This window comes from Microdochium trichocladiopsis (assembly GCF_020744255.1).
Source record: "Microdochium trichocladiopsis strain MPI-CAGE-CH-0230 chromosome Unknown B0I36scaffold_3, whole genome shotgun sequence".
NCBI classification, from domain to species: Eukaryota; Fungi; Ascomycota; class Sordariomycetes; order Xylariales; family Microdochiaceae; genus Microdochium; species Microdochium trichocladiopsis.
Window position 1 is genome coordinate 3749830 of NW_025763546.1, and position 25448 is coordinate 3775277.

Consider the following 25448-nt stretch of genomic DNA (forward strand, 5'->3'; position numbering starts at 1 on the left):
GTGATGGTGTTTCACTACCTGCACTCGTCCAAGGGTGCTACGCTGGGGGGGCTGCCCGGGGAGCGGGTCTGGCAGCATGGGAGACGAGATCTAGCGCTCTCTGATCTGGATCCGACGTCATCCCGCTTTCGAGCTCCAACCAGCTCCCCACTCGGGCTGTGCCAACCTTTGCCAACCTCTCCAAGCCACCAAGCAAGCTTTTCGGGGAAGGGGGGGGTTTCGCACAGCTCGTGAGCCTCGAACTATTCTTCCTCGTGCTCCATACACTCTACTTTCGCCTGTGCGCAGCCCTTTTGCTCCTGTGATCCGTCGCCAGACTTCCCTGTCCGCAATTTTGGCTGGAAGCATCCGCGCGGTGCTCAATAGCAGCACGGGACGTACGCGACAGTCAAGACGCCACGCACTCTCCATTATCTGCCAACAGTGTCATGGCTCCCAGTCGCTTCAGCTGGAGCGGGCTCCTCGGTTTGAGCTCGCACCCTTCTCACGACCACCATCAGTCTCATCATCGTCGTCCGTCCTCCCTCGTCTCCTTGTGCTCTCCTAGTGCCGCCTCGCCCTGTATGCTGACCTTGGGGGCGCCCCTCCTGACTATATAGTACTGCCGAGCTACCGCGATGACTCGATTGTGTCGGCAATTCCCGCAGAGGATGTCACCAAAATCGCCATCCGCATCCGCTATCTCGTCGAGGAGTGTGTCCCCTGCGAGCTCGCCGAAGAGCTGATCACTCAACCGCACAGCAGGATCATCACCCGCAAGGTCGTTTTGGCTGCTAAGGAGGCTGGCGGTGCCGAGCACCGCGCCTGTGTTGTCTTCTGTCTTCTCACCTCCAAGCGGTGGTTCAAACACCAGGCTCTCGTCGAGCTCTGGGATGCCGACCTGCACAAGCTCCGCGCAAAGGCCTGCGAGATGATTGCAAAGTACATCATTGAGGACGAGGACAACATGGATTACCTCCTCCAACAGGTCCTCCTCAAGCGCTACTCTATTATCTCTGACGGTGCCCCAACCCGTCCTGTCAATGTCATCGAACAGGCTGTCGATCTCCATGCTCTCCCTGTCATCGCCTCTTCCGGCTACCAGAAGTGCATTAGCTATCTGTGGCGTGGGTGGCTAGTTCAGGATGAAAATGATCCCTCCAGCTTCGTCGACTACAAGAACAGGGACAACACTTCCTTCTGGCCGCATCTCGACCCAGACCGCATGCGCGCGCCCGTTTACCAGAACGCATTCCAGCTCCTCGTCTCGATCCTCTATTTGGTCTTGTACACCATCGTCATCAACACCATCAATGCGAAGGGTGGGCTCGATATAGTCGAGATCATTCTGTACATCTTCACCGCAGGCTTCATCTTCGACGAGCTTACCAAATTTTACAAGGCTGGCTATCACATCTTGGGTTTCTGGAACGCCTTCAATAACACGCTCTACTCTCTTCTCGTCGTCTCGCTGGCATTCCGCATAGTCGCCCTGGGTTATCCCGTAGATCATGACACTGAAGGGGGTGGCGACCGCGAGAAGTACAACTCTCTCAGCTACAACCTCCTCGCCCTGACCGCTCCGATGTTCTATGGACGTCTGCTTCTCTACCTCGACACTGTGCGCTTTTTCGGTGCCATGTTGGTGGTTCTCAAGGTGATGATGAAGGAATCCCTGATCTTCTTCGCGCTCCTTGTCGTGGTCATCATCGGTTTCCTGCAAGCATTCATCGGTATGGACGTAGCCGATGATGGTGTGGGAGATGCCACACTTTTCATTTTGCAAGCTATGGTAAATGCGATTATGCAAAGCCCCGACTTCTCTGGCTTTGAACGCTTTGCTCATCCTTTCGGCATCATTCTGTACTATATCTTCACATTCGTCATCATGGTATGTGACTCGACCTCGGTTGCCTCTCAGTACTCCACACGAGCTAACTCTTGTTGCACTACAGGTCATTTTGTTGAACATCCTTATTGCTCTCTACAACAGTTCTTACGAGGACATTTACCAGAACGCTGATGATGAGTATTTGGCTCTTTTCTCACACAAAACCATGCAGTTCGTTCGCGCCCCTGATGAGAATGTATTTATTGCACCGTTCAACTTGATCGAGATATTCGTTCTTGTCATTCCGTTTGAGTGGTGGCTACCGAAGGAGCAGTACGAGTACCTCAACGATGCCATCATGGGAATCATCTACTCGCCCCTGCTTTTCGGCGCGGCCATTTTCGAAACGAGAACGGCCAACGAGATTCGCTTCAATCGCCAGAGAGGCGAGGCCGACGACGACTCGATTGAAGAGTGGGAAGAGTTGCAAGACCAGGTCGACTTCGAGGGTGATGGCTGGGCCAAGAAGGTCTGCGACAGCAAGAGCAATGTCGAAGAAGAACCAGCTGTGGTTGAGGTCAAGAAACTCAGGCAGGAAATTGACGAGCTAAAGGACATGCTTAAGTCCTTGACCAAAAGCTTGGAGGCAAAGAAGGAAGACAGCAGCCTCATATAATTTTGTATGGACGGTCACCTTTGAGCCCACGGCGAAAGGCAGTCTCTTGGTGGACGACAGATTGGTACGGCGTCAATGCAGGTCTGGTTCTGACGAATTGGGGTTGGATACTCAGGTCTGTTGCGCGCAAATCTGCTTTTGTAGCACTTCTCGCTTATCACTTTGTAATCTACTGCAATGAAGCTTGAGATCTTGGGACAATGGTGACATCTCATTTGCGCCTTGCGTAGAACATTGCTCAGTTATTTGAGTCGCAGCTGTGGAAAAGACTCATATCAAATCTGCGTCTTGTGCGAGCGTGGCTAAGCGGCATTCTACCCGTGTCTATGATCGCCGCCCAGATGCAGCGTATATACCAAATCAAAATTGGTGCGATGGACCAAAATGCATGTGAATCGCCTCAGACTGTACTGTCCGGCATGACAGTGCCTACTTCGCCTGCCTCCTCGCCGTCCGTACTGCCAGCCGCTGCGACTGGGAGAGGTTGTTCGGTGGTTGTGTTACTGATTATGCTGTCTCGACGACGCTGGCTCATGCCTTCGATGCCAAGACCAACCTCTCCGACACGTCTAAGAACACTTAGAAGGGCGGCTCTCAGCTCAGGGCTAACCTCTTTTCCGAGCAATTCTACTACGAGCGGGTAGAACGCCCTGACATGCTCCGCAAACTCCTTGTCGGGCCATGTCGTATAGCCCTCCAAAACATCTACGACCACAGGCCGCCATGCGACAATATTGCGTTGTTGAGATTCCTCCTCCAAGGCGATGTATCCCTTGATGACATCCTTGCACAGTGGAATCAAAGCTTTCTCCACCTCAGGACGACTGTCGGCCCGAGACGGCGATGTGTCTGCGAACATGCGGAAGAGGATTTGGATGTATGTCGCTGCGGCACCGCTTTCCTGCTTGAGAAGGTTCGGTGGTTGTTTCATGAAGCCTTCACGCCATAGACGCATTCTTAGCTCTTTGTCATTGTTGAAACGACGGGCAAAGAGGAACGACTTCTTCAGAAGAGCCATCAGGCGCAGCAGTTCGGTGGAAGGGATTTGGTCGTAGACTGTGTCGTTCGAAAATAGCTCATTCACAGTCTCGATCATAAGCAGCTGCAGCACACACCGAGAAATGATGCGATTGAAGAAACGTCTTCGTGCAGCTGTCACGACGATCGGTTGCTGCTGCAAAGAAGAAGCCGGTCTGTAATCCTCTAGCTGCTGTTGAGCTATTGCTTGACCGGAAGCCTCAATGTGTAGGGCTGGGCTTGTCGAGGGTACTGCACCCGCTGGTGAAGGATCTGTAGGCTCTGCTGCACCAGCACCGTTTACGGAACCGGATTTCTCGTCAGGGACTGTTTCATGGGTGGGCGATGTTGGCAAGTCAAACCCAAGACCATTGGGAGGCGGTGACAGAGCCGCAGGTGCAGCGTTGGTGGTCGCGGCCGAAAACAGTTGGTATGCCGTAGTCCTCTCGTAGAGTTCACAGAAAGCGCCAACAATCTTGGCCCAGTGAGACTCGTTGAACTTGGTCACGTTCTGCAGGATCAGTTGCTGCAAACAATTGCTGCCTATTCTCGCGATCGTATCATTCTCCTGGCAGATACAGAGCGCAAGAAGCTCCAGGAATCGATCGAGCATGTACTCCAGGGCGTCAAAATAGTGCGTGAACAGAACGATCATGTTGCGCAGAGCCTGGATCATCGTGGTTGACAACCACACGGACAGCTCCTCATGATTGAGGGCATTGGTCATCTCTGGTCGTGACCGCAGGACCATGAAGATGGGATAAAGCTGCTGCCTCCATAGTATGTCCCAGAACTCTGGCGGAAAGTCTCCGCCGTACCGCAAGAGCGCTTCAAAGAAATAGTTGAGCGCATTCGAGCGCACCTCAAGGTCTTCGCCCGTCATGAGGACATCATGGAACGCGAACAGAATCGGGAACCAGTAGCCTTCTTCGACAGATGTTCCTGCTTTCTTTCTGGAAAGCACATCAGCAGAATTTGTCGCATTCGTTGCGTCTGCCGAAAGCGCGTCCTTCTTGTGGGAAAGTGGACACTCTGGTGTCTTCAGCATGCGAGGTATGATGGACTTGAGCGTTTCCATTGCCTGCAGGCTCTTCTTTTGAAATCTGATGTTCTTGGAGAACTCTGTAAGACACACAATCAGATCCGTGAACGCGCCTTGTGAGATAACAACGCCAAAACGCGTCTTGTAGACGAGATTGACATTCTCATACGCTAGATTCACAATAGCCTCGTTCGGATCCCGCGCCGCGACCGTGAACACACCGAACATTGTTCTCCAGCCGGATCGGATGTTCTCGCCACGAGCCTGGATCATCTGGATGAGGCATCGCAAAGCCATATCCTTCACTGTGATATTCGTGGAGTTTGCCATGACATGCTCAAATGGCTTGAGGAAGTCCTTCTGGAATTTGAACCCGGGAAGTTCCTCGATCTCCATGAACCTCATCGAGAGTTGTCGGAGGGAATCAAGGGCGAAGAAGACGATTGCTGTGTTTACATGGCACCCAACCTTGTTGAAGTGCTCACCCAGGACGGCCCAGATGTTGGCCCACTCGAAGCGCACACGAGTCATGTTGTAGTAACTGATCTCGACGATCTTTTGCAAACTGTACGTTCTTGGGGAGTCATTGCTCCCTGAAACTTTGATCTCGTCCCAGCTGACCTCAGTGAGGGCTTTGGCAAAGTGGACAATTGCCTCACCGCTAAGATTAGCAGTATTGCTGAAGATGCGATCGACGCTTTTGATCATCTCGTCAGACCTGCTTTCAAGCGCAATTTCCATAGAAAACCCTCTAGTACCAGCAGTGGTACGACGTGATGATGCAGTCGACTTGCGCGAGTCACTGGTGTTGGTTCTCTCAAGAGGAATGAATCGAGCCTTCGAGACGTCGGGGATCGAGCCCTCGTCCACACCGCCAGTGATGAGTTGCAGCCGGTCTAGCTGACTGATACACATCAGTATATCTTTCCAGGAATCCCGCAAATAGTTGCCCTCAGTTTGTCCCAATTCGAGCAAAACTCTGAGCGCTTCGACATTTTTCGCGAGAATTTCTTGCGGGTTGTTGAGATTGGCTGCGTTTTTCAGGGCGGTCATGAAAGCTTCCCGTGGAGTAGACAGCTCAAACATGCAAGCGATCTTGATAGCGTGCTTCATGCCTTCGAGACAGAGCTTGTTCACCTCTAGGTTTTGTGCTTTTTGTATCTGACTCGACAAAGCCGAGAAAATTGACATCCAAGCCACGTCAAACATAGCCCCGACGTGTCTTGAGGAGGTTGCTGGAATGAAGCGGATGCCAGATTTGGCGGCGTTCTTGCGCTGGTTCTTGAAAAGGGTTTTGAATAATTGCTCGGAGCGCAAAGATATCTCTTCCGATTGCTGAACATAGGCTTCTCGTTGAAGATCCCTACCGACGTTGGACAGTGCCTGTCCGAGGCCCGCAGCAAAGCCAGTAGATTGAGACGCGTTCAAAATACCAGCAGCAGCCGCAAGATCGCGCTCGCTCTTCAGCACGATCTCATTGCTGGCAATTTCGTCGTAGATGGCGATCAGATAATCCGGCGGCAAATCAGCACCGTCGTTGATGCCCCGGTTGTTCTTGATGAAGTCATCCTTTGTCATGCGCTTGTCCTTCATCTTGGCGCTGTGGAGATCTGTGTTGAGGAGGATGACGGAGTACGCAAGAACGTAAGCAGTATCGGCGTTGGCGTAGGCATTCGGGTTGCCCGTTACATAGCGATTGGCAAACTTGAGCATGAATCGATCAATCTTTTGTGCCTCGCCCGGCAGACGAAACGACTGGAGGAATCCGCGAAGCGCATCGACGAATCTTTGCTTCGCGAAGTCCATCGTATCAACAAAGGCGTGCATTATTTCAATGTTCTTCGTGTCGCCTTCGCCAAGAAATTCTCCGATTTGTGACTTATCAAGACGATCATCGCGTCTCAGAAACTTTGCGATGTCTTCTGGGCTGTCGCTCGGGATGAAGCCTTCTTGAATCAAGATTTTCATGCCCTTCTTTGGCTTGAAATTGAAATGCCGGATCGCATTCGCCAAGGCAGTTTTCCGGGCCTTCTCCTTCTCCAGCTGTTCCGGGTCATCCTCAGCCATTGGCGTCGAGGGACCGACAGGCGTTTCTCGTGTCGTGGTGTCAGCGCCCGATGGGTCAATGGATTCCCGAATGTCCTCCATTGAAGCACGAGCATCTCCTTCAGCCGCAGCACCATTGACATCCGCACGGCCTGCGGAAGACCAATTGACCAGAGATCGCAAGGCTTCCACTAATGATTCAAGAGCACTTCGTTTGAGGGCGTATTCCTTTGGCACCTCAGGCTCGAGCTCTGGTGGTGGCACGATGTCTCTCACATTCAAGGGCGGCGGAAGCACGCCCTTGAGCTGCCACTCAATGGACGCGCCTGCACTTGCTGTACTTTTTTCGTACAGTTGTTCCTGTGCAGACGAGACCGGTACACCAACACTGGCGAGCTTGGCGAGATCCTCGATGACAGTCTGGAAGATGTTATCCACATGGCCATCACAATCATAATTCAAATATGTCTCGACCAGGGCTCGCGGATCTCCGGCAAATCGTCCAAGGATAGCAACGAAATACAGCTTCTGGGAGATAGGCGCTGTGCGCCTTGCCAGCAACGCCAAGTAGATCTCGTTGAGAAAGACCTCTATCTCTTTCTGTCGGCAGAAGTTAGCAATCCATGCCTCACACGTTATGCGTGAGAAATGAGAAAGGGGGAGAAGCTGATAAAGCCATAGGACATGTGGATACCAACCTTGAAAGGCGCCCGCATGAATTTCAGCATGAGCCAAAATATCTCACAGGTAACTTCGAAGACCTTGTCCACTGAGCTGGCACCATTTCTCGTGATGCTCAAGCATAGGTAAAACTTGATGGCTTGCAGGAAACTTGTCTGCTCATTATTCTTGGTATTGGTAATAGTGCAGAGTGGTGAAGTGAAAACGAGGATGTTGTTGTTGAGCAGCGTCCGGATCAGGTGTAGAGAGATGAGCTTGGAGCGCATGGGCTGCCCGCGCAAGTCGTAGAGCTGGTCTGGTGGCAGAACCTTGGTAGACAGGTTGCAGAAGGAGCGGAAGACAAGATATGCATCCCTTATGTAGACCTCATCTTCGGCGTCCAGCGCCTCGGGCGAGTCGTCCGGCCCGGCGTCACCCTGTGTCTGAGGCGAGGCCCCTGAGGTATCAGCCTTGTCGTTGGTTCGGAGTTGAGTGACCATCGTAGGCCCGTCGCCGAGATTGGAGTCGTCGAAGCTCTTGCGGTGCTCCAGGTCCTTGAGTGTCAACTTCGCGCCAGTGTGCACCTCGCTGTCTGGATTCGATTCTGAAGGGGCTGTATCGGGCGAAACAGTTTCGGGTGCTGCGCTTTCATCATCCAGCCCACCAACGTTGTCGGCGTCGGCATCGGCATCGTTGGGGGCTGATGGGCCACCGGGTTGCCGATACTCAGTCTGCTCTTCAGCAAGGTTACCGGAGCTATGCTTAAGCTTGCTCAGGCCCAGCCGAGCCTCTTTCATGTGCAATCTGGACTTGACACGCTCAAACACCATGCCAACCATTTGGGTGAGGGTACCCTGCGCTGCCTGCTGGTTCTCCGTGCTGCGAGAAAGCAGGAAGACATTGTAGACCTGGCGAACAGCCTTGAGAAGACCCGCACCGTGGACGACGATCTTGTCGCTCAGGACGGCGGCAAGCAGGGCTTGTATTATATGGCGCTGAACATCGACAGGTGTGGTCTCTCCTTGAAAACAATCGCAAATGGTGTCGATGGCTCTATCGATCATGGGCGCCTGCTCGGCGCCATCTTGCTGAGCGCTGCCGCTTGAGGTGGCATCGGGTGAAAAGTATGCCGATGAGATGAGCTTCTGGATGCAGTCGAGGGCTGCATTTATCAAGGTGCTGCTGCCAGACTTTGTCGCCAGCTGCAGAGGGGCGAAGACGACATTGGGGTCTGGTAGGTCGGAACCGGCATCCTTGAGGGCCTGAAGGGCCTTTGTGGCCAGCTCGCCCAATTGTTTGTTGCGTTGAGCCTCCTTGGAGGCAGCAATAGCCTCGAGCGGAGCAACGACGAAGACGAGCGCACTCATCGTGTCGATTGAGCTGGATGGAACAGAGGGCTCGAGAGCCGTGCCATCCGGCTGGGGTCTGTCTGTCACGATGTGGGAAGACGGACGGCTTATTCGTGGGGAAGAGAGGTACGGCTGGAGAGTGGTAGAGCGTTTGCAAGCGTCGGTGAGCTGGGCGATGGCTACGTCGATGGCTGTGGGCGAGGATGGATGAGGCAGGTTTACTGAGGCGCACAAGGTCGGATGTGCGCGAACCGGCGACTTGTATGCATCGTCAGCTTCAAAAAAGCGTCCCCTTTATTGAATGCTCAGCAGTGCCAGGATCAAGCGCGGCTAGGCTAAGGTAGTTGGACTGCAGGTACAATGGTACGCGGCCCTTGGTGCCAGGCTGGCGGCTCTGGCTGGACGGTTAACCAAGGTACGTAGCGTCAAGCTGGAACCCCTTGCCTGTCGAGCTCCCTCCCTAGGGTACGAGCAAAGGCCCACTCTAGCAACCCGCTTTCGTCGCGCGCTGCCGCTCGGCGCCCTGCCTGTTCGTGGCCGTCAACCAGTCGGGCAGGGGCGCGAAAGTCGTCATGTCCCACGAACACCTCCGGGAGACAACGCGGCCACTTGAGCAGACCACGCGGCGAGAGCCTCCTGAGGCTGCAGTGCCAACTACATACAGTATAAGGAGTACGGTGCGGGCATGCCGTGGGACTTTTCTGTATCAATGCGGTTGCACGGGATTTGTGGACGTGCCGCTTGACCATGCCTAGGCTCTTGGAGTACCCGTCCAGCGATGCTCGTTGAGGACACATCGGACAATTGTCCATTGTTTAGGCGCTTGCCCACAGCGACACGGAGCTTGCCAAGCTTGGAAAGTTATTAGCCCGAGAGACGAGGGCCGATGTTGACTCTCAGCCAATTACGACCTGATTGGGCTTCTGCAAAGCCTGAAAGAGAGTAGTGTATTCGTCCAGCTGCTTGCTCATGTATAAACCATCTCCCAATGCGCAAAAAGGGCTACACTCTCGGTCCAAGGCGCTTCTGATATACGTTACTTAAGGCATGAGCGCTCAGGAGCGCGGCATTTCTGTCGCGCCCATCTGGCAGGCGACAAACTCGAGGCTGAGCATACGGGCGCGACTGAGTAGAGAGCCTTGCGTAGGTACGCTCGTAGTACTGGTTGTCAAATGTAGTCTTGCAGTCTCTCCTTGTCAAACTGGTGGGCAACTAGGAGAATCAAAACGGCACGAGGTGAGGGTGGGCTCGAGCGTGCAATTCCGCCTGGGCACAGCTGCCAGTCGAGTAGCGTCAAAGTGTTGACATTGTTGTTGGGGAGGGACCCGACCTGCTCCGATGACCATGTCCAACCCCGCCACTATCCGTACTGTCACTTTGGTGGCCGTTGCACCATCTTTGGCGGCGTCCCAACAGTGCCGGGCACGGCTCAAGTCCCAGCCAGGCGTGCTCCACTTGGGGTCGTTTTATTTTTCTGATGGGCCCCTGCCCTTGAGTGGTGGTGCTGGCAGGCAAGGTGAGAGAGCAAGCTCGGAGAGAGGTGAGAGAGGTGCAGCTCCAGCCTGCGCAGGGGACTCGTCGATAGCGAATTATCTCGCGCTGCACCTGCCAGCTACTTTTTTCCCTCTCCTAAACGGCCCTGCCTGCCTCAACGCCGTCCCTCACGCCATCCCGCCGCCGTTTCCCCTCGGCCTCTTATTGTGGCCAGCTCCCATCGTCTCGTAACCACCTCATTGTCTTTGACAGGGCCGATCCGCCGCAGCCAACACAGCCATGATTGCCAACGTCCTCCGGAGGCGAGTCCTCGCGCCCAGCACCACCCTGCGTGCCACTCAGTCCCTCCTCGCCAGATACTATGCCTCGTTCCCGCCGCATCAGGTCGTCAAGATGCCCGCCCTCTCGCCCACGATGACTGCAGGCAACATTGGCGCCTGGCAGAAAAAGGCCGGCGACTCCATCGCCCCTGGCGACGTCCTCGTCGAAATCGAGACGGACAAGGCTCAAATGGACTTTGAATTCCAAGAGGAGGGTGTGATTGCCAAGATCCTCAAGGACGCTGGCGAGAAGGACGTCCCAGTTGGTAACGTAAGTTGTCATTAGGCTCGGATTTGGGAGACTCTTGCCCTTCCTCGCCCCGTTTACTGGCCGGGTTTCGATCCAGCTGTCGCTAACAACTACTGCTTCTCTTTCGTATAGCCCATTGCCGTTCTGGTTGAGGAGGGCACCGACATTGCCGCTTTCGAGTCTTTCAGTCTTGCCGACGCCGGCGGCGAGTCTTCGGCTCCGGCCAAGAAGGAGACCAAGGACGAGCCCAAGTCTGACTCCTCCGAGTCCACGTCCGCCCCCACGCCTGCCCCAGAGCCCGAGCAATACTCTAGCGAGGGCAAGATCGAGAGCTCTCTCGACCGTGCTCCCAACGCTAGCCCTGCCGCCAGACGCCTCGCCAAACAGAACGGCATTTCGCTCACCGGCGTCAAGGGCTCTGGCCCCGGCGGCAAGATCACTGAGGACGACGTCAAGAAGTCGGGCTCCGCTCCCGCTGCCCCTGCCGCCAGCGCTGGTGCTGCCTTCGAAGATATTCCCCTCTCCAACATGCGCAAGACCATCGCCAAGCGCCTGCAAGAGTCTACCCAGAACAACCCGCACTTCTTCGTCAGCAGCTCCATCTCGGTCACCAAGCTGCTGAAGCTCCGCCAGGCCCTGAACAGCTCCGCCGATGGCAAGTACAAGCTCTCTGTCAACGACTTCCTCATCAAGGCCATTGCTGTCGCCAGCAAGAAGGTTCCTACCGTCAACGCCTCGTGGCAGGGTGATGCAATTCGCCAGTTCAACTCCGTGGACGTCTCTGTTGCCGTCTCTACCCCGACTGGCCTCATTACGCCCATCGTCACTGGTGTTGAGGGCCGTGGCCTTGAGTCCATCTCCAACAAGGTCAAGGAGCTCGCCAAGAAGGCTCGTGACAACAAGCTTAAGCCTGAGGAATACCAGGGTGGTACCATCTCCATTTCCAACATGGGCATGAACGCCGCCGTCGACAACTTCACGGCCGTCATCAACCCCCCTCAAGCCGCCATCCTCGCTGTCGGCACCACAAAGAAGACCGCCATTCCCGTTGAGACCGAAGAGGGCACTACCATTTCTTGGGATGACCAGATCACCGTTACCGCCAGCTTCGACCACAAGGTCATTGATGGTGCCGTTGGTGCCGAGTGGATCCGGGAGTTCAAGAAGGTTCTTGAGAACCCTCTGGAGCTGCTGCTGTAGAAGCTCCACCTATTAGTAAAACAGAATTATACCACGACTGAGGGAAATTACGGGCGTCTTGGAACCATGATAGGAAACCTTTTGGGTCACAACGAACGATTTCGAACTAGACGAGGGGGACGACAAGAAGCAGGGTTGTGCAAACGTGTACAGTCATTAGCATCATACTCATGAATCTGCTTTTGTAATAATACCAAAACAGGAACTTTGGAACATGTAGACCTCGACTCTCCAACCTCGAGTCACTTTTTGCTTGGCGTCTGAAGTTCGTTGGGTAAAGCCCACGTGGCAAAGGCTCCCGATCCACGAGCCACGTTTCGTGAACACTCTGGCACGAGATTATCAAGTGAGTCATAGAGCCGACGTGGTGCGACGTGGTATTTAGTTGCACCCATAACCGTAAAGGCGAAAGCTTGAGGTCTGCAGGGACAGAGTCGGTGGGATAACCGCCAATAGACGATCACTCCCATGGTGACCCGTTGAAGCGATAACGATGGACCAGGCTGATGCTCTCTACCAAACCCTTTGCAGGTTTTGGTAGCCTGCGTTATACCGATGTAACGTAGGTGCTGTTTGCAAAATAAATAAAAGAAAAAATAACAAAACGTAGGCAACCTCTGAGATCAGCTGGCTTGTGCATTACTCGTGCTTTGTGGTGAGTTGTCAAGAGCAACCTCGCGCTGTCGCACAAATGCTCTAATCTTAACATTCTAAATCCAGGCGCGAAATGGTTCTCATTTCTACTGAAGCTAGTCAGCATGGCATTCGAGTCATGCACCCACAAGTAAAGCCTACGGAACAGCACGTCGCGATCGCCAGGGATACCTATACGATGGTCTTGACAGGCATCGCTTGCCAGCCAGCAAGTCGCGGAGGGTGTTCAAAATTTTGTTCCATATGTTGGATATTGTCAGAGTGTTATACGTGTGTGGACTTGAGACCCTGCAGTGCTGTCCGCGGCGGGCTTCACTACATTGTTCTGATCGTGCGTACGATGCTGCCACTCACCACACTCGTCGTTCGGTTTTAGCTATTTCTCGGGGTTTGGTGTCAACACCCTGCCTCGCCTTCATCATCGCCGCAGCTATTCGTGCTTGCTTTAAGATATAGAGGCTCCTTGAGTGATGTTGTCATATCAATACTTCGGTAGCTAAAGTAGTTCCAAGGCGTGTCACCCCAGCCTAGTTCAGACACTATCCGTGGCTCCTGACCTACGCTTGTGGAGGATAGTCATGTTTGCCATCCGGACAGGACGGGTCACATATGGGCAACACCAGAGCTGATGCAGTTCTGCACGCGACTTGTGGCAACAAAGATTTCAGAATGTGCTTGTATTTTGGAGGCAGTTCATTCTAGGCACCAACACTGGTGTGGTATAGGTCGTTTCGTGAGATCTCACGCTCGCGATTGAGTCTTTCAATCAATTCCTGTTATTCATAGTTGGCCCCTGCATATTACGGGTATCTGATTCCTCTAAATCCAGTGTCAGAAGTTCACTCCATTCTACGCCAGGTCGGGTTGAAGGCTCGAGTTTTACGGTTACTGCCAGAACCGGTGATGCTACCCAGCATGGTTCAACGGTACTTGCATGAGAAATTCTCAAGTTGATCGATCCAGCTAAGCTAGAATACTCGTTATCTGCCTGTTCTATAAGAGGGTTCAAAGCATGTGCCGAATAACCTTTCGAGAGACACTTGATGACACATTCGACAATAAAGCATTATGGAAGCTTTGGTGTACCGTCCATGAAGCTACCGCCTTGGACTTCCCCCATTTTCCGATTAGAACCTCCGTGATCCCCTGGCGCAGGGATTTGGCTGTGTGGGATCATGGGCCAGCCACAATCGTCTACATACAACACAGGCATTCCATCCAGTCTCCCGGCAAGTTATGCCAGTGAGATCAGTAACCCTCTCAAGGGCGTCGCTGCTGCTCGTGCTATATGACGCGATGGTCCACCATTGTCGGGGAGCGAATTCGGTCTGTCCTATTCTGCCGCGTTTGCCAAACACATTGATGTCCAAGTCGACTGGGTTGTCCGCCAAGGCCATTCAGATGCTTGTGTGGACCGTGGGAAGGAAGGGTCACTGTGCAAATTACCGATTGAGCTATGACGTCGGTCAGATGCTCTTTTATAATGGCTTGGACTACGACGCCAGATATGACATTCGCAGTGCTATTCTACAAGACAACAAAGTGCACGGTCAGAAACGGACCGATATCTGCATGACCTTGCCTACGGCTTGCCGCGACTTGAGGTAGCGCGATATTTCGGCACCTGGACCGGAGTTGATGCCAGCTGGACCTGGTACAAGTATCTACACAACAAGAAGACGAACCTGTCTGACAAGGAGCGCCCTGTTACCCGTGTCCCTCGTCTCGGGAGCGGGGCTTGTCCGGGCCATCGACACACAGTCTAAGCTTTTCCACGAGTAAGCCCAGTGCCAGGAGCGTTACCTCTGGAGGTGGTGAAAAGGCACGCCATGGGAACCAACCACTAAGTCACAGGGCGAGTGGCTTGTTTTCAGTATCAATTTGCATCGCCCACGTGGACCTTTCCGTTCATTCGGGCTCTGCAATGGCTTTACATGCCTTTGATTTTATCTGCCGTATGTATTTACGCCAGGATATTGTTCCAATGCTCTCCACCTGAAATCTTTCGCAAACCCAAGCGGTGGTTGTTTCATGCATCATTCAATCAGAGCTGCAAAGCTCCGTCCATTCAGAGTGCCTATGCACGGGATCCATACGTCTACGCACTACGAAGTATCTCCTATACAAGGTACCTGAAGCCCTTCGCCATGCGGAGAGCCTCGTTGGGATGGTCATGAATCTCAACACCCGTAGAGGAGACGACGTCGGGTGCTGAAGCCGGCACAGTGCCGGCCATATCCTCCTGAGACTTGTTCGCCTCTAGGCCTGCTGTCTCTAGATGCTCCAGCTCGTTGTTGAGGTTCTTCAGCATGTAGCGGAAGGCGAAGCAGCCCACAATGGTGAGACCGAACATGGCAGTGACGATGCCATATGAGCCGCGGTAGTAACCATCGCCATTGAGGTTCCAGACGTACGAACCAGCTACGTTGCCCAGCTGAGAGAATGCATTTATGAAGGCGATGGCCACAGCACGCTTGGCTGGCGGGCGAGGAAACGAGGAAGAAATCCACGAATAGAAGACGATGAAGCCGGCGTAGGCGCTGGCTTGCAGGAATAGGGCAATGTAGCGCGCGGCGACGTTGAGTGTCGACATACTGATGACGAAGCCCACAATTCCACCTAGAATGGGGCCTACAATGTGCCAGAACTTCTCCTGCGTCCGGTCTGCGTGGATAGCGTTGATCAGGCAAACAATGCAGGCGAAGAACCACGGAGGCGCAGACATAAGGAGCGTCGGCACGTAATCGAAGCCAAGGGTCTTCGTAAGGGTGGGGAAGAATGCGTTGAAGGAAAGGCCAATGACATAAGCGGTAAGAGTCAAGGCCATAACGTATGCCTTGACGTCGGTGAGCGCCATCTTGAGGCCGGTGAACGCGTTCTGGCCTTCCTCGTCGACATCGGCTTCGCCAACATCCTCGATCATACGCAGCTGCGCGACGGCAAGCTCCTCCGCAGTGAAACCACGCGAGTTATGCGGCAGGTCTGGAAGGAGAAAGGCCGCCGCGATGGCAACCGCCATCGTTATCGCTCCCTCAACTAAATCACAGAAAAGAGTCTTAGTCAGGGCTACTTGGTTCGTTCGAGCACGGTCTACAACGTCGCCGATTGAAATACTTACTCCAGAAGAGCCACCGCCAGGCGGCCCAGCCAAGTACACCCTGCATGTCGGAGAGGACGCCAGCGGCTACAAGTGCAGAGAAGGCATTCGAGATGATGTTGCCGCAAAACAATATGGCGTTGCGGAGGGTGAGCTCGCGCCTAGTGTACCACTTGCTCTGGATGAGAAGAGCTCCCGGGAGAAACCCCGCTTCGACAAACCCGAGGAAGAAGCGGACCGTCACCATGCCGGCAAAGTTGTGCACGACGCCACTCAGTGTCGAGATCAGTCCCCAGAACAGCATGGCCGCGGCGATGTAGAGGGAAGGTCTCGCAATCTTGTTGACTATCATATTTGATGGGACTTGCATCAAAATGTAGCCAACGTAACTGTCGGTTTGGTGAAATCGGTTACATTCTTGTCCAAGTTTTCTGGAACTCTGCGGTGCCCAACTTACAGAATAGAAAGACACGTGGCATATTGGTTGTAATCGAGATTGAGGTCTGCTTCCAGGCCTTTCAATCGAGCACTGGCAATCGCATTGCGATCAAGATAATTTAGGATATAAATAAGAACAAAGATAGAACACCGCGTGTCGAGTTTCCTGATGAGAGACTTTTCGACAGAAGCTCGGTGGGCTGGGTCCATGGCGCTGAGGAGCTGTTGAGCAGTAGAAGCGGTCTGAACAGCTGGGGCTAAGCCCTCGACTGTCTGGACTTGCTGCTTGTGTGTGTCTGACATGGCTGGCAGTGTTTGGAGGCTTGCAGGGGAACTCTCAGACGCAACCCGGGGCGCGGCAGGCGGTCGTTCTTATAGACCTGGCAGGGACTGGGGCCCCAGCTTCTGTGGTAGAGGAATCATGGCGCTGGAGCAGAGTTTTTTGCGGGATATCCACGTTCTGCGGGTGGCCCCATGGGCGGTGGTGTGGGGAATTCGGAAGCGAGCAGTTCGAGGAGGTCGCGTGTTCACCTGGTAGATGTTGAAGGACATCCATGGATGGTGTAGAGCAAAGCCAGGGCCCTGGCGCTGAAAAGGCCCCACTTGACGTGTAGATCCTGGGCGTAGGTGCCGGGCAGGGGCGTTTTCTCGGCGGCTTGGCACTCGACGGCCCACTATCCCGGGCCTCCTCCTTGCTCTCTCCCGCACCTCCACCTTTCCCCGAGTTCGCTTCCCCAACTGTTCCGGGGGTTCCCTCGTTGTATTTCGTCGTTTCAACACCACATATCTACTGTACGCCCATGCTTGTGCACAGCGGCACTCTGCCGAGCCTGCCCCCCACACTATCATCACTGGCGCAAAGCTTGATTTGAGCCTCATCCCAGCAGGGCTTGCATTGCTCAACCCCCCACGGCGGACGAGGTGCCCTGAAATGCTGTCTACAATATGTGCATCACCTCACTTGACTCGGAAGGCCTCGCTGGTAGGCCCGTAAACGTCTGTGCGGGCGTGTAAATGCTTACCCTGACCTGATCATTTGGCGAGCACGCTGAGCTGCGACTAGCCCACTCGAGGGGCGGAGTTTGCAAGCTCCGCCCATGGACCTTTCCGATCCGAGCCGCGTCACGGGGCGTCACAAAACCCCCTGGAGCACCTATCGGACGGGATTTATAATTGGCGGGCAGAGGAACCATAAAAATACGTAAAGCTGACGGTTCGCACTAGTCTATAAGTTGTACGTGCGCGCGTGGGGGGGGTTCTATGTTCATTTGCGTCGCTTGCCACAGCGCTACCTCTCCTCAACGCCATCCTTTTCGCCAGCAACCCCATAGTGGTCATGCATGTCCCAGCACAGATGCAAGATCGCTACGTGGCTGGAGGTACGGCTTGAGCAACGACCGCTTTTGTGAGACCTGCTCGTATGCATATCCGTAGCTCACAAGCTCCACGTCTGACCATCGGTCTCCCAAAAAGCTCAAACCCAACGGGATCCCTGGTGCCGACTGTATCGTCGTGTTTGTAGAGTCCCACTCCGTTTGCGAATCTGCTCCGAGCGAACCCATAGGTACAGTGACGATAGGCAAACCGGCCGCTGCACCCAACACCAGTGCCAGATCTGACAGCAACACTAGCGCGTCGACATCATTATCTTCTATCAGTTCGACTACGAGGCTTCGCGTCAACCCTGAAGCCGCTAAGTGCGCCTCCCACACCTCCTCGCTGCCAGCCGAAACATCACTTTCGGCTGCTGCCACGAGAGACTCGTAGCTGTACGTGGTGGCCCGCTCACGGGGATCGCTCTCAATGCAGCCGATGAGGGTTTCGAGGCTGTGCACAGTGCCGATATCGGCTGGGATGGTGTCAATGTATGCTTGCAGGCCGTCCCGAAGATCTGGCGTCTCGTAAATGCTCATGTTGCCCCTGACCCAGCTGATGAGCGAGCCCAATGGCACGGAACTTGAAGACAACGGCACATCGACGAGCACGGCACCTGCAGCCTCGAGATACTGGCGACTAGCATCAAAGACAGTCTTGGTCTCGTTCTTATTCACCCAATCGGACGGGGAGAGTGGGTTGAAGTCAAGCCAGACAACACCAAGGCGCTTTCCATGCAGTGCAGAAGTGTGAAGGGCGGCCATGAAGCTCGGCGGACCATCCCACGGCTGCGCAAGGGTGTAATTGTCCAGAGGATCGACGCCAGCCATGACGTCAAGGATGAGAGCAGCATCCGCGATGTTCGGAGCCAGGGGACCGGTCGTGTCCTGACGAAGTGTGACCGGTACGACACCGTAACGTGACGTCGTGCCCACGGTCGGCTTGATTCCCACAACATTGTTATAGGCGGCCGGGCAGGTGATGCTGCCGGCAGTCTCCGTGCCCAGAGCAGCCGCGGCGAGGCCGAGCGACGCCGCTACACCACTACCACCCGAGCTGCCACACGGGCTCTGATGCTCGACATACGCACCAAAAGTCTGCCCGCCACGAGCGCTCCAGCCGCCAGTCACATTGATGCCTCGCGCACCGCTGAATTCGTCCGCATTGGTCTTGCCAAGAATGATGGCACCAGCATTGCGCAGTCTTGTCACTACGGTGGCCTCGACAGTAGCTGGAGCCGGAGCAAGACAGACACTGCCGGCGCCGGTCAGCATACTGTCCGTAGTGCCGTAGTTGTCCTTGACCAAGATGGGGATCCCAAAAAGGTGTCCTTTGGCAAGTCCTGCAGCGCGCTGCCTGTCAAGCTCGGTGGCGATGGCCAAGGCACAAGGATTGATCTCGATGACTGCATGGAATTCATCGTTGACCTCAACGATGCGGTCAATATAGAGCTGTGTCAGGTCGTGACTGGTCAAGCGACCTGTGTCGAGCAGCATGGCAAGCTCGGTGATTGAGGTATCCAGCAGAGAAGGAACATGGTCCGAGTCCGAGCCCGCATCTGCAAGCGAGCCAGTGACTGGCTGCCGAATCATGGATGTAAGGGCGAGGAGGACGGTAGATACAGGACGGAAGGCCATGATCTTTGTGATAGTTGAGGCAACCATGCTCGCACAGCTTTAGAATGAGGATCCCGGTACAGGGAGCTATTTATGTAGTTGCAACTTGCAGAGGGAAAATAATGAATGGTATGAGGTGCGCGCCATTTGTGTGCCTCCAGAAAGCACCAATTGCTTAGTTAGGCACTCTGATGTATCCCTGAATGAGGCATTTGCTCCTCCTTGAGATGCGCCATTTGCTGCTCCCGAGATATTTTGGGAGATGAAGCGTAGCGATCAGCCTTGACATTGTTGCTGCCTTGGCACCCTCCCACCTTCTAGTCGCTTATTGGCCGGGGTAGGCCCCATCGCGTGCCAACCCCCGTCCGTTCCACAATGGGTATCGTGGCCAATTAGGACTGCGCAAGTCGGTTGTGGTCAGACAAGTACCCCCGAGTATTTTTCGGCCGATTCTCCCATTCCTTAGCCCCGAGGCCGCATCTGCCCTCGGCCATCAAAGTATTCTGTGCCATGCACAGGCAGTACACCCTTCCTGGTGCTCACTTGCTCGCAATGCGAAGGATGCGATTCTCGCCCGAGCAGACTTGATCTGCGCAGCCATGCTCCTCGAGACTTCTCCAATACACACTCATCAACGCCTGGAAACCGCGCACGTCGTGACCGCGACCACGGATCCCTGTGGGGCAGTCTGTGCTGCGTAGCACATCCGAGCCCGACTTACACGGCACCTCCTCAGGCCGAGCTGCTCGGTGCAGCCACTTCCCGCCGACCATGAGCGAAGCCACTGGGAAAGTCGACCGCCGCCGCCGCCGCCCTGCTCTGGCTTGTATCAGTATGCGACCCTTCCCCTCGCCGCTATCCTGCATCTTGGAGGTGGCTACTACCAGACATGGGACCCTAACACCTACAACTTCATTCTAATTCATCCGCAGGCTGTCGGAGATCAAAAATTCGTTGTGACCGACAGGTGCCTTGTGGCAACTGCTCCAAGTCCAAGAACAAGACATGCGCCTATGATGAGCATGGTCACCGGTCTCTCGAAACCTCTCAAGGCCCGGTCACAAGACCAGCTTCGGATCCAGTCCGTCCTGCTCGGCCATCTCATTCCCCCGAGTTGAGGTTCGGTTTCGAGCCCAGGGCAGAAGCAGGCCTGGGCCGGTCTACGGCATCGTCTACGGTAAGCCGTGACGATGTGAGTTCCATCTCGGCGAGCGGGCCCAGCCTCGCCTCGTCATCTGTATCCTCCCTGCACGTCGATGGCTTGCAGCAGCGTGTTGCAGAACTCGAACGCCGGCTGGCCCATGCCGACAAGACGAGCGCGCGGCATGCCTGGACAGTGCATGTGCCCACGCCCAAACAGCCCGATGAGTGCGTTCACTCGGTCCCTTCGAGAAAACTGCATATCATGCCTCGTGCCGTCATGTCCAAGACTCGCTATTTCGGTCAGAGTCACTGGGCCAATGCGGTCTTGCTCTACAAAATGATCCATGACACCTTCCAGTCCGAAGTCATCAAGGCTATGAGCTCGGATATTTTTCTGCTCCTTAACAAATGCAAGACGCTTGGGCAGCGAATCAAGGCTAGCCGCCTTCCCGATATGTGCTCCCGAACTCCTGGAAACGACCTGCCTCCTCGCCATGTTGCAGACGAGCTGGTCAAAAACTATCTCCGCATTTCCGAATCTGTCTACCGTGTCCTACACGTGCCATCCTTCACATCCCGTTACGAGGAGGCATGGACCACTCCCAGTGCCATTGATCCATCCTTTATGGTGCAGCTGCACCTCGTCATGGCTATCGGCTGCACAGTCTATGATGCGGAATTCTCGATGCGAAATACGGCCATCCGCTGGGTGTTTGAGGCGCAGTGGTGGATGATAGCCCCATCCTTCAAGAAGCGACTTACCATGACTGACCTTCAGAGTATGGTCCTGTTATGCATGGCGCGCGAGCTCGTGGGTGTGGATGCCGATTTTGCCTGGATCTCGGCGGGCTCAGTCCTGCGGATCGCCATGCAGATGGGCCTTCATCGCGATCCTAGCAGGCTTCCGCCAACTGATGCTCTCCAGGCCGAGTTGCGCCGCCGGCTATGGGGGACGATCATCGAGTTGAACGTGCAGGCAAGTCTCACCAATGGCTGTCCAGCGCTGCTGTCATTGTCCGACTTTGACACAGAGCCGCCATCCGACATCGACGACGCCGATTTGTCACCGGCGACGGTCACGACCGCTCTGCATCCCACAGCGGGCGGTTGCACGGACACGACATTAGCTCTAGCCCTTCGGGCAACTTTGCCAGCTCGTCTCGCGATCTGTCGTTTTCTCAATGATCTTGGGACGACGAGTGCATATGAGCAGACCATGGAGCTGCACGAGAACTTGGCCGCTGTGCACAAGAGCACATCTCGTAAGCTGGCGAGCGCCGAACGTGCCTCTGGTCGTAAACTCAGCCTTTTCCAACGACAGATGTTTGACTGTACGATACGGCGCTATTTCATTGCACTGCATATACCACACCAGGAGATGGCGCTGAAGGAGCCGGCTTATGCCTTCTCAAGAACAGTGATCCTCGATAATGCCATCAAGATCAATACTGCGTTTTGTCCGGCTGCTGTCTACACCCCTTTGCCACCTGGCGAGCCCTTGGCACCACATCAAGACCCCGTTACTGAGAAAGATACGGATCTTTCTCGATTATCTGCCCTTGCATCCTGCTCCTTCCGCTGGGTCCCCGTCTATACGGCACTTCTTGTCGGCCTTGACTTACTGCACCAGTACAGGGAAGAGTACACTTTCAGTCCAGCAACTCCCCGACCGGATAGTCTGGGAATCGCAAGTATCATACGAGCGTGGTCCTTGCGCCGTATCAAAGGTGGCGACATGAATATCAAGGGTTACGTTTTCATGACTGCTCAGTGGGTCATGATTGAGTCGTTGGTGTCTGGGGGCAGCGAGGATGACATACCCAACTTACTGGTTCGTTCAGCCACCGTGGCGATCCGCACAGGATTACAGATCCTGGAAGAACAGATTCAACGACTGTTGCCCGGACAAGTGAATGAAGATGTGCCTTGGGCCTCCATGCAGCCATCAGTGGATCGGGACGTATCCTTGTACGACGATTGGGAAGGGGTAAGTTTGCCACCCTACCATTCCAACCTTGAGGGGGCAGATGTCGCTAGTTACTAGAACTAACCAGCCTCAGGCGGGGCAGTTCTTCCTCGACTTTCTAGGGCTAGAACCAGTCAGCCACGCCTCCGAGACATCGGACCTTTTGGGGGCGTCGCAGCCATGGATGTGAAGCGCACGATTGTAGCAGTGCTGCTAGTCAGAGCCGACATATTGCGTAGATCCGGATAGTCAAAATGTCAACTCGTTCTTTGAAATAGACGAAGCTCGGCAGCAGTCACCCAGCAGATAGGCTCCGATAGCACCCAAGTTACTGTGACGCAACGGCATTGAGCCGGTGGTGTCGTATCGTCATGACATGGGGCGATACTGATATTGCCAACAATGGGCCGCGCCTACATGCCAGATTGTGGTAAGTGTGCAACAAGAAACCTACTTGGTTCGCTGCCATCGCCCGAGTCACAGGACAGGAGGCTAGAGTGGACCATCTCCCTGGTCCGCCATGTGCCTGGTCCGCCATGTGCCCGACAAATACTTCCGCGCAAATGTACGGCACCAACACGGCCCGTTACGCCATGCTCTGTTTCTGCATCGGCGCCCTGTACACGAGCAGTGCGCAGATCCTCAACTGGGTCTCCGAGGCCATGGCCCTGCCCGACCAGAAGCCCTCCGTGGCGCTCGCCTTTGTCAACTCGTGGGGCAACCTGTCCATTATCTGGGGCAGTCGCCTGTGGCCGAGCGGCGAGAGCCTGGGCTACAAGACGGGCTTCACGGCCGTGGTGATCTTCACTAGGTTCGCCGTCATTCTGGTTTCCGTCATGCCGTACTTTTTTAGTCTCCTGCCTAAGGAGCCGCGGACCAAGGTGAAGCGCGGCCTCATCGCGATCCAGGCCGGTCAAGCTGCTGAATGGGAGGACTAGGGGGGTTGGCGACTTGAATGGCATCAGGGCATTTTTGTAGATCAGCATAATGCAGGTACGGTACGTGGGCTAAGATTCATAGCTTACTCGACCATGGCCCGCCTAGCTAGCCTGCGGAGCAGCCTCAGTGCCAAGCCGGGTGGTACTAATAGATGGAGCACGGAACAAGAGAAGCCGATGACTGGCAGAATGCGTGTATGCTGTTCTCCGAGTGCCTCTACCTGGCTCCCCACGTCGGAGCCTTTGAGCTCCACCAAAGTAGGTCTGCATGGCCAGTAGGGATTGGCATCATTATATGTCCAGCTCATAAATACCAATGGACAGTACGACCTTCGGACAACGACATTTAATCTGGTCGTACTGTATTACTTGGTCCCCACGATGTTGATATGGGGAAACGCCTTCCCAGACCCAGATCTTCTGCCGCTCGAGCCAAATCACACGTAAAGCATGCACACCACGCTGTCAGTCCTCGCAGCATGCATAGAAGAATGAAGATCGTCCTTGGTCATATGCTCCCTACACCAACAGAGTAGATTGCTTGTTCGCTCCAGCATTGTATCGCTCAGCAGTTAGCTCGGGCGAAGTGGACTCACTCGTTCGTGCTGTAAGCGCTGCTGGCTGTCGTCGTCAGGACGTCTTCCTTCTTGGCGTCTTCGGGCAAGATTCTCATCTTATCACCTTGGTCACCATTTTCGAAGGCGTCGTTCTCACTCTCATACTCCGCGACTGTGAACCATTGCCTCCCGTTCTTATGAGCATCAAACCTGCCACTCATCCGCGTGAGCTGGTAAGCCGTTGAGCCGCCCGCGCGAGAGTTCCCTGCAGTCCCGCGGGCGGTACTCTTAAGCCGCGAGTTCTTGCTGAGACCAGTCCGTATGGTCGATACCTGCTCCTTGACGAATGCGCGCAAAACTGGGATGCAGGCGGCGACTATGGTCACCGAAAGCTCGATAGTGGCCCACATGGTTGAAACCACACCGTCGTCTGTCAGTTGCGATCCTGTCGTCAGCTTGCGTATCAGGGCCTGGATGGCTCTCCATACTTGGGGGCCTCGACTGGAACGTTGAACTTACAAGAGACGTCGATTGATGAAAGCTTGTAGAGTGCCATGCTACGTAGAATGGCCATGGCACCGGCACTAATAACAATTTGTCAAATTCCGGAAACCTGCACAGGCTCAAGTCTTGTACTGCCAGGCGGGAATACTTACGCCATGCCAAGGCTCATGGCAATGCCAACGCCCACCTTCTCGATCGGGCGCATTTGAAGCGCCCACAGAATCTTCCATGGCAGCAGTGCGAGAGTGAAGTCGGTAATGGCAGAATACACTGCAGCGAAAGGCATCATCAGTTTCTCTGGACGTGCTATTCTCAAGCACTGCACTCACCACCCTGGATAGTGCCATAACGCACAGAATGAGCCTTGTCGATACACTCGCCAGGCCAGAAGTCGACGAAGGTTTTGACCAAAGGTCGACACTGAACCCATGGCAGAACCGCGACTGGCACAGCCAGCAGGACCAGAGAGATTATGACAACCCAAATGAGCCAGTTCGTCCATTTCCAGAGATTCTTGGTGAGGTGAAGCAGTGTGACTGCAAAGGATATTTTGGCGGCGTTGATGCCGATGGTAGAGACTGTGAGGCCACTGGCGCCCAGCGTAGCGATCTGGTTGAGGTTTCCGAAGGGTACTGTGACGCCAATGATACTCTAATTAGCAGAATGTCCTAGTTCTACTTGTCCAAGAGAAAGGCTTCGTTCTTACCATCAAGTGAATGCATGCCGAAGCCAAGATTGACAAGGAGCTGGTTCAAAATCGACACTACAAGCAGGGTGCACTATTGAGTGAACGGCGTGGTCAGCGGGCACCCTCGGGGAGGCCACAATAGCAAACTAGCCGAGCTTTTCTCACGGCATGGCGAGACTTACCCAGGCGAAGAGGAGAATGACGTCGTCCAATTGCACGCGACGCAGAGAGACGCGAACGTAGATGCGGAGCCCAAGGATGAAGCCGGTCACGGCTGTGAGGCACCAGAGCACGGCTGCGACCATGGGCCCGCGGTCCTCGTCCGGGTTGCTGACCCAATTGGAATGTCCAGAAGCCATGTTGGACAGGCTACGCACTCGTGAGGCCTGTCCAGCCTGCGAGTGCACTGAACGGTGGTATAGGCGGAACGAAGCTCGCCAACTGGCAGTGCAGATGTCGAGATGACTCTGTATCGTCTTGATAGTGAAGCAAATTCTGATCAGGCTTGCGAGGCCGGCTTCTCGACTGCTTGCAGTGGGATCAGGGAAGCAAGCTGGCCAGGCTGGATGAGCAGCGACATGGACAGGCAGGGCGGCTTATAGGAAAGCC

The 25448-nt window shown here is 54.7% G+C and overlaps 8 protein-coding genes across 8 annotated transcripts; 4 read left to right on the forward strand and 4 right to left on the reverse strand.

Moving 5' to 3' along the window:
* Positions 1-428: 428 nt before the first annotated feature.
* Positions 429-2486, forward strand: B0I36DRAFT_239642 (uncharacterized protein; the record flags this gene model as incomplete). Its single annotated transcript, XM_046149705.1, has 3 exons — positions 429-513; positions 600-1870; positions 1935-2486. 3 exons carry the CDS (start codon positions 429-431, stop codon positions 2484-2486), a joined length of 1908 nt encoding a protein of 635 aa, XP_046015860.1.
* Positions 2487-2886: 400 nt separating this feature from the next.
* On the reverse strand, positions 2887-8618 carry B0I36DRAFT_361097 (uncharacterized protein; the record flags this gene model as incomplete). Its single annotated transcript, XM_046158433.1, has 2 exons — positions 2887-7191; positions 7290-8618. 2 exons carry the CDS (start codon positions 8616-8618, stop codon positions 2887-2889), a joined length of 5634 nt encoding a protein of 1877 aa, XP_046015861.1.
* Positions 8619-10373: 1755 nt separating this feature from the next.
* B0I36DRAFT_347502 (pyruvate dehydrogenase protein X component) lies at positions 10374-11864 on the forward strand (the record flags this gene model as incomplete). The annotated part of the gene is made up of 2 exons (XM_046156580.1): positions 10374-10685; positions 10797-11864. 2 exons carry the CDS (start codon positions 10374-10376, stop codon positions 11862-11864), a joined length of 1380 nt encoding a protein of 459 aa, XP_046015862.1.
* Positions 11865-14385: 2521 nt separating this feature from the next.
* Positions 14386-16527, reverse strand: B0I36DRAFT_319049 (major facilitator superfamily domain-containing protein). Its single transcript, XM_046153359.1, has 3 exons — positions 16073-16527; positions 15637-16004; positions 14386-15554 (listed from the first exon to the last, which is right to left on the reverse strand). Exons 1-3 carry the CDS (start codon positions 16354-16356, stop codon positions 14638-14640), a joined length of 1569 nt encoding a protein of 522 aa, XP_046015863.1. The 5' UTR covers positions 16357-16527; the 3' UTR covers positions 14386-14637.
* A 699-nt stretch (positions 16528-17226) lies between these two features.
* B0I36DRAFT_319052 (amidase signature domain-containing protein) lies at positions 17227-19288 on the reverse strand. Its single transcript, XM_046153360.1, has one exon. The coding sequence runs from the start codon at positions 19089-19091 to the stop codon at positions 17388-17390; it is 1704 nt and encodes a 567-aa protein (XP_046015864.1). The 5' UTR covers positions 19092-19288; the 3' UTR covers positions 17227-17387.
* A 309-nt stretch (positions 19289-19597) lies between these two features.
* Positions 19598-22268, forward strand: B0I36DRAFT_319054 (uncharacterized protein). The gene is made up of 2 exons (XM_046153361.1): positions 19598-19875; positions 19976-22268. Exons 1-2 carry the CDS (start codon positions 19815-19817, stop codon positions 22228-22230), a joined length of 2316 nt encoding a protein of 771 aa, XP_046015865.1. The 5' UTR covers positions 19598-19814; the 3' UTR covers positions 22231-22268.
* Positions 22269-22688: 420 nt separating this feature from the next.
* B0I36DRAFT_361102 (uncharacterized protein) lies at positions 22689-23090 on the forward strand (the record flags this gene model as incomplete). The annotated part of the gene is made up of 1 exon (XM_046158434.1): positions 22689-23090. One exon carries the CDS (start codon positions 22689-22691, stop codon positions 23088-23090), a length of 402 nt encoding a protein of 133 aa, XP_046015866.1.
* A 320-nt stretch (positions 23091-23410) lies between these two features.
* B0I36DRAFT_96709 (uncharacterized protein) lies at positions 23411-25339 on the reverse strand. Its single transcript, XM_046163663.1, has 6 exons — positions 25022-25339; positions 24858-24930; positions 24481-24783; positions 24304-24421; positions 24167-24231; positions 23411-24077 (listed from the first exon to the last, which is right to left on the reverse strand). The coding sequence occupies exons 1-6, from the start codon at positions 25196-25198 to the stop codon at positions 23683-23685; spliced, it is 1131 nt and encodes a 376-aa protein (XP_046015867.1). The 5' UTR covers positions 25199-25339; the 3' UTR covers positions 23411-23682.
* Between the last annotated feature and the right edge of the window lie 109 nt (positions 25340-25448).

Coding starts and splice junctions, on each gene's coding strand:
- B0I36DRAFT_319049 (XM_046153359.1), bottom strand. CDS start 16,356: ATGTCAGACACACACAAGCAGCAAGTCCAGACAGTCGAGGGCTTAGCC. Junction 16,005..16,072: donor GCCACGTGTCTTTCTATTCT/GTAAGTTGGGCA, acceptor CCAAACCGACAG/TTACGTTGGCTACATTTTGA. Junction 15,555..15,636: donor CTGGCGGTGGCTCTTCTGGA/GTAAGTATTTCA, acceptor TCTGTGATTTAG/TTGAGGGAGCGATAACGATG.
- B0I36DRAFT_319052 (XM_046153360.1), bottom strand. CDS start 19,091: ATGGTTGCCTCAACTATCACAAAGATCATGGCCTTCCGTCCTGTATCT.
- B0I36DRAFT_319054 (XM_046153361.1), top strand. CDS start 19,815: ATGAGCGAAGCCACTGGGAAAGTCGACCGCCGCCGCCGCCGCCCTGCT. Junction 19,876..19,975: donor CCCTGCTCTGGCTTGTATCA/GTATGCGACCCT, acceptor ATTCATCCGCAG/GCTGTCGGAGATCAAAAATT.
- B0I36DRAFT_96709 (XM_046163663.1), bottom strand. CDS start 25,198: ATGGCTTCTGGACATTCCAATTGGGTCAGCAACCCGGACGAGGACCGC. Junction 24,931..25,021: donor TCATTCTCCTCTTCGCCTGG/GTAAGTCTCGCC, acceptor TTCACTCAATAG/TGCACCCTGCTTGTAGTGTC. Junction 24,784..24,857: donor CGGCATGCATTCACTTGATG/GTAAGAACGAAG, acceptor TTGGCGTCACAG/TACCCTTCGGAAACCTCAAC.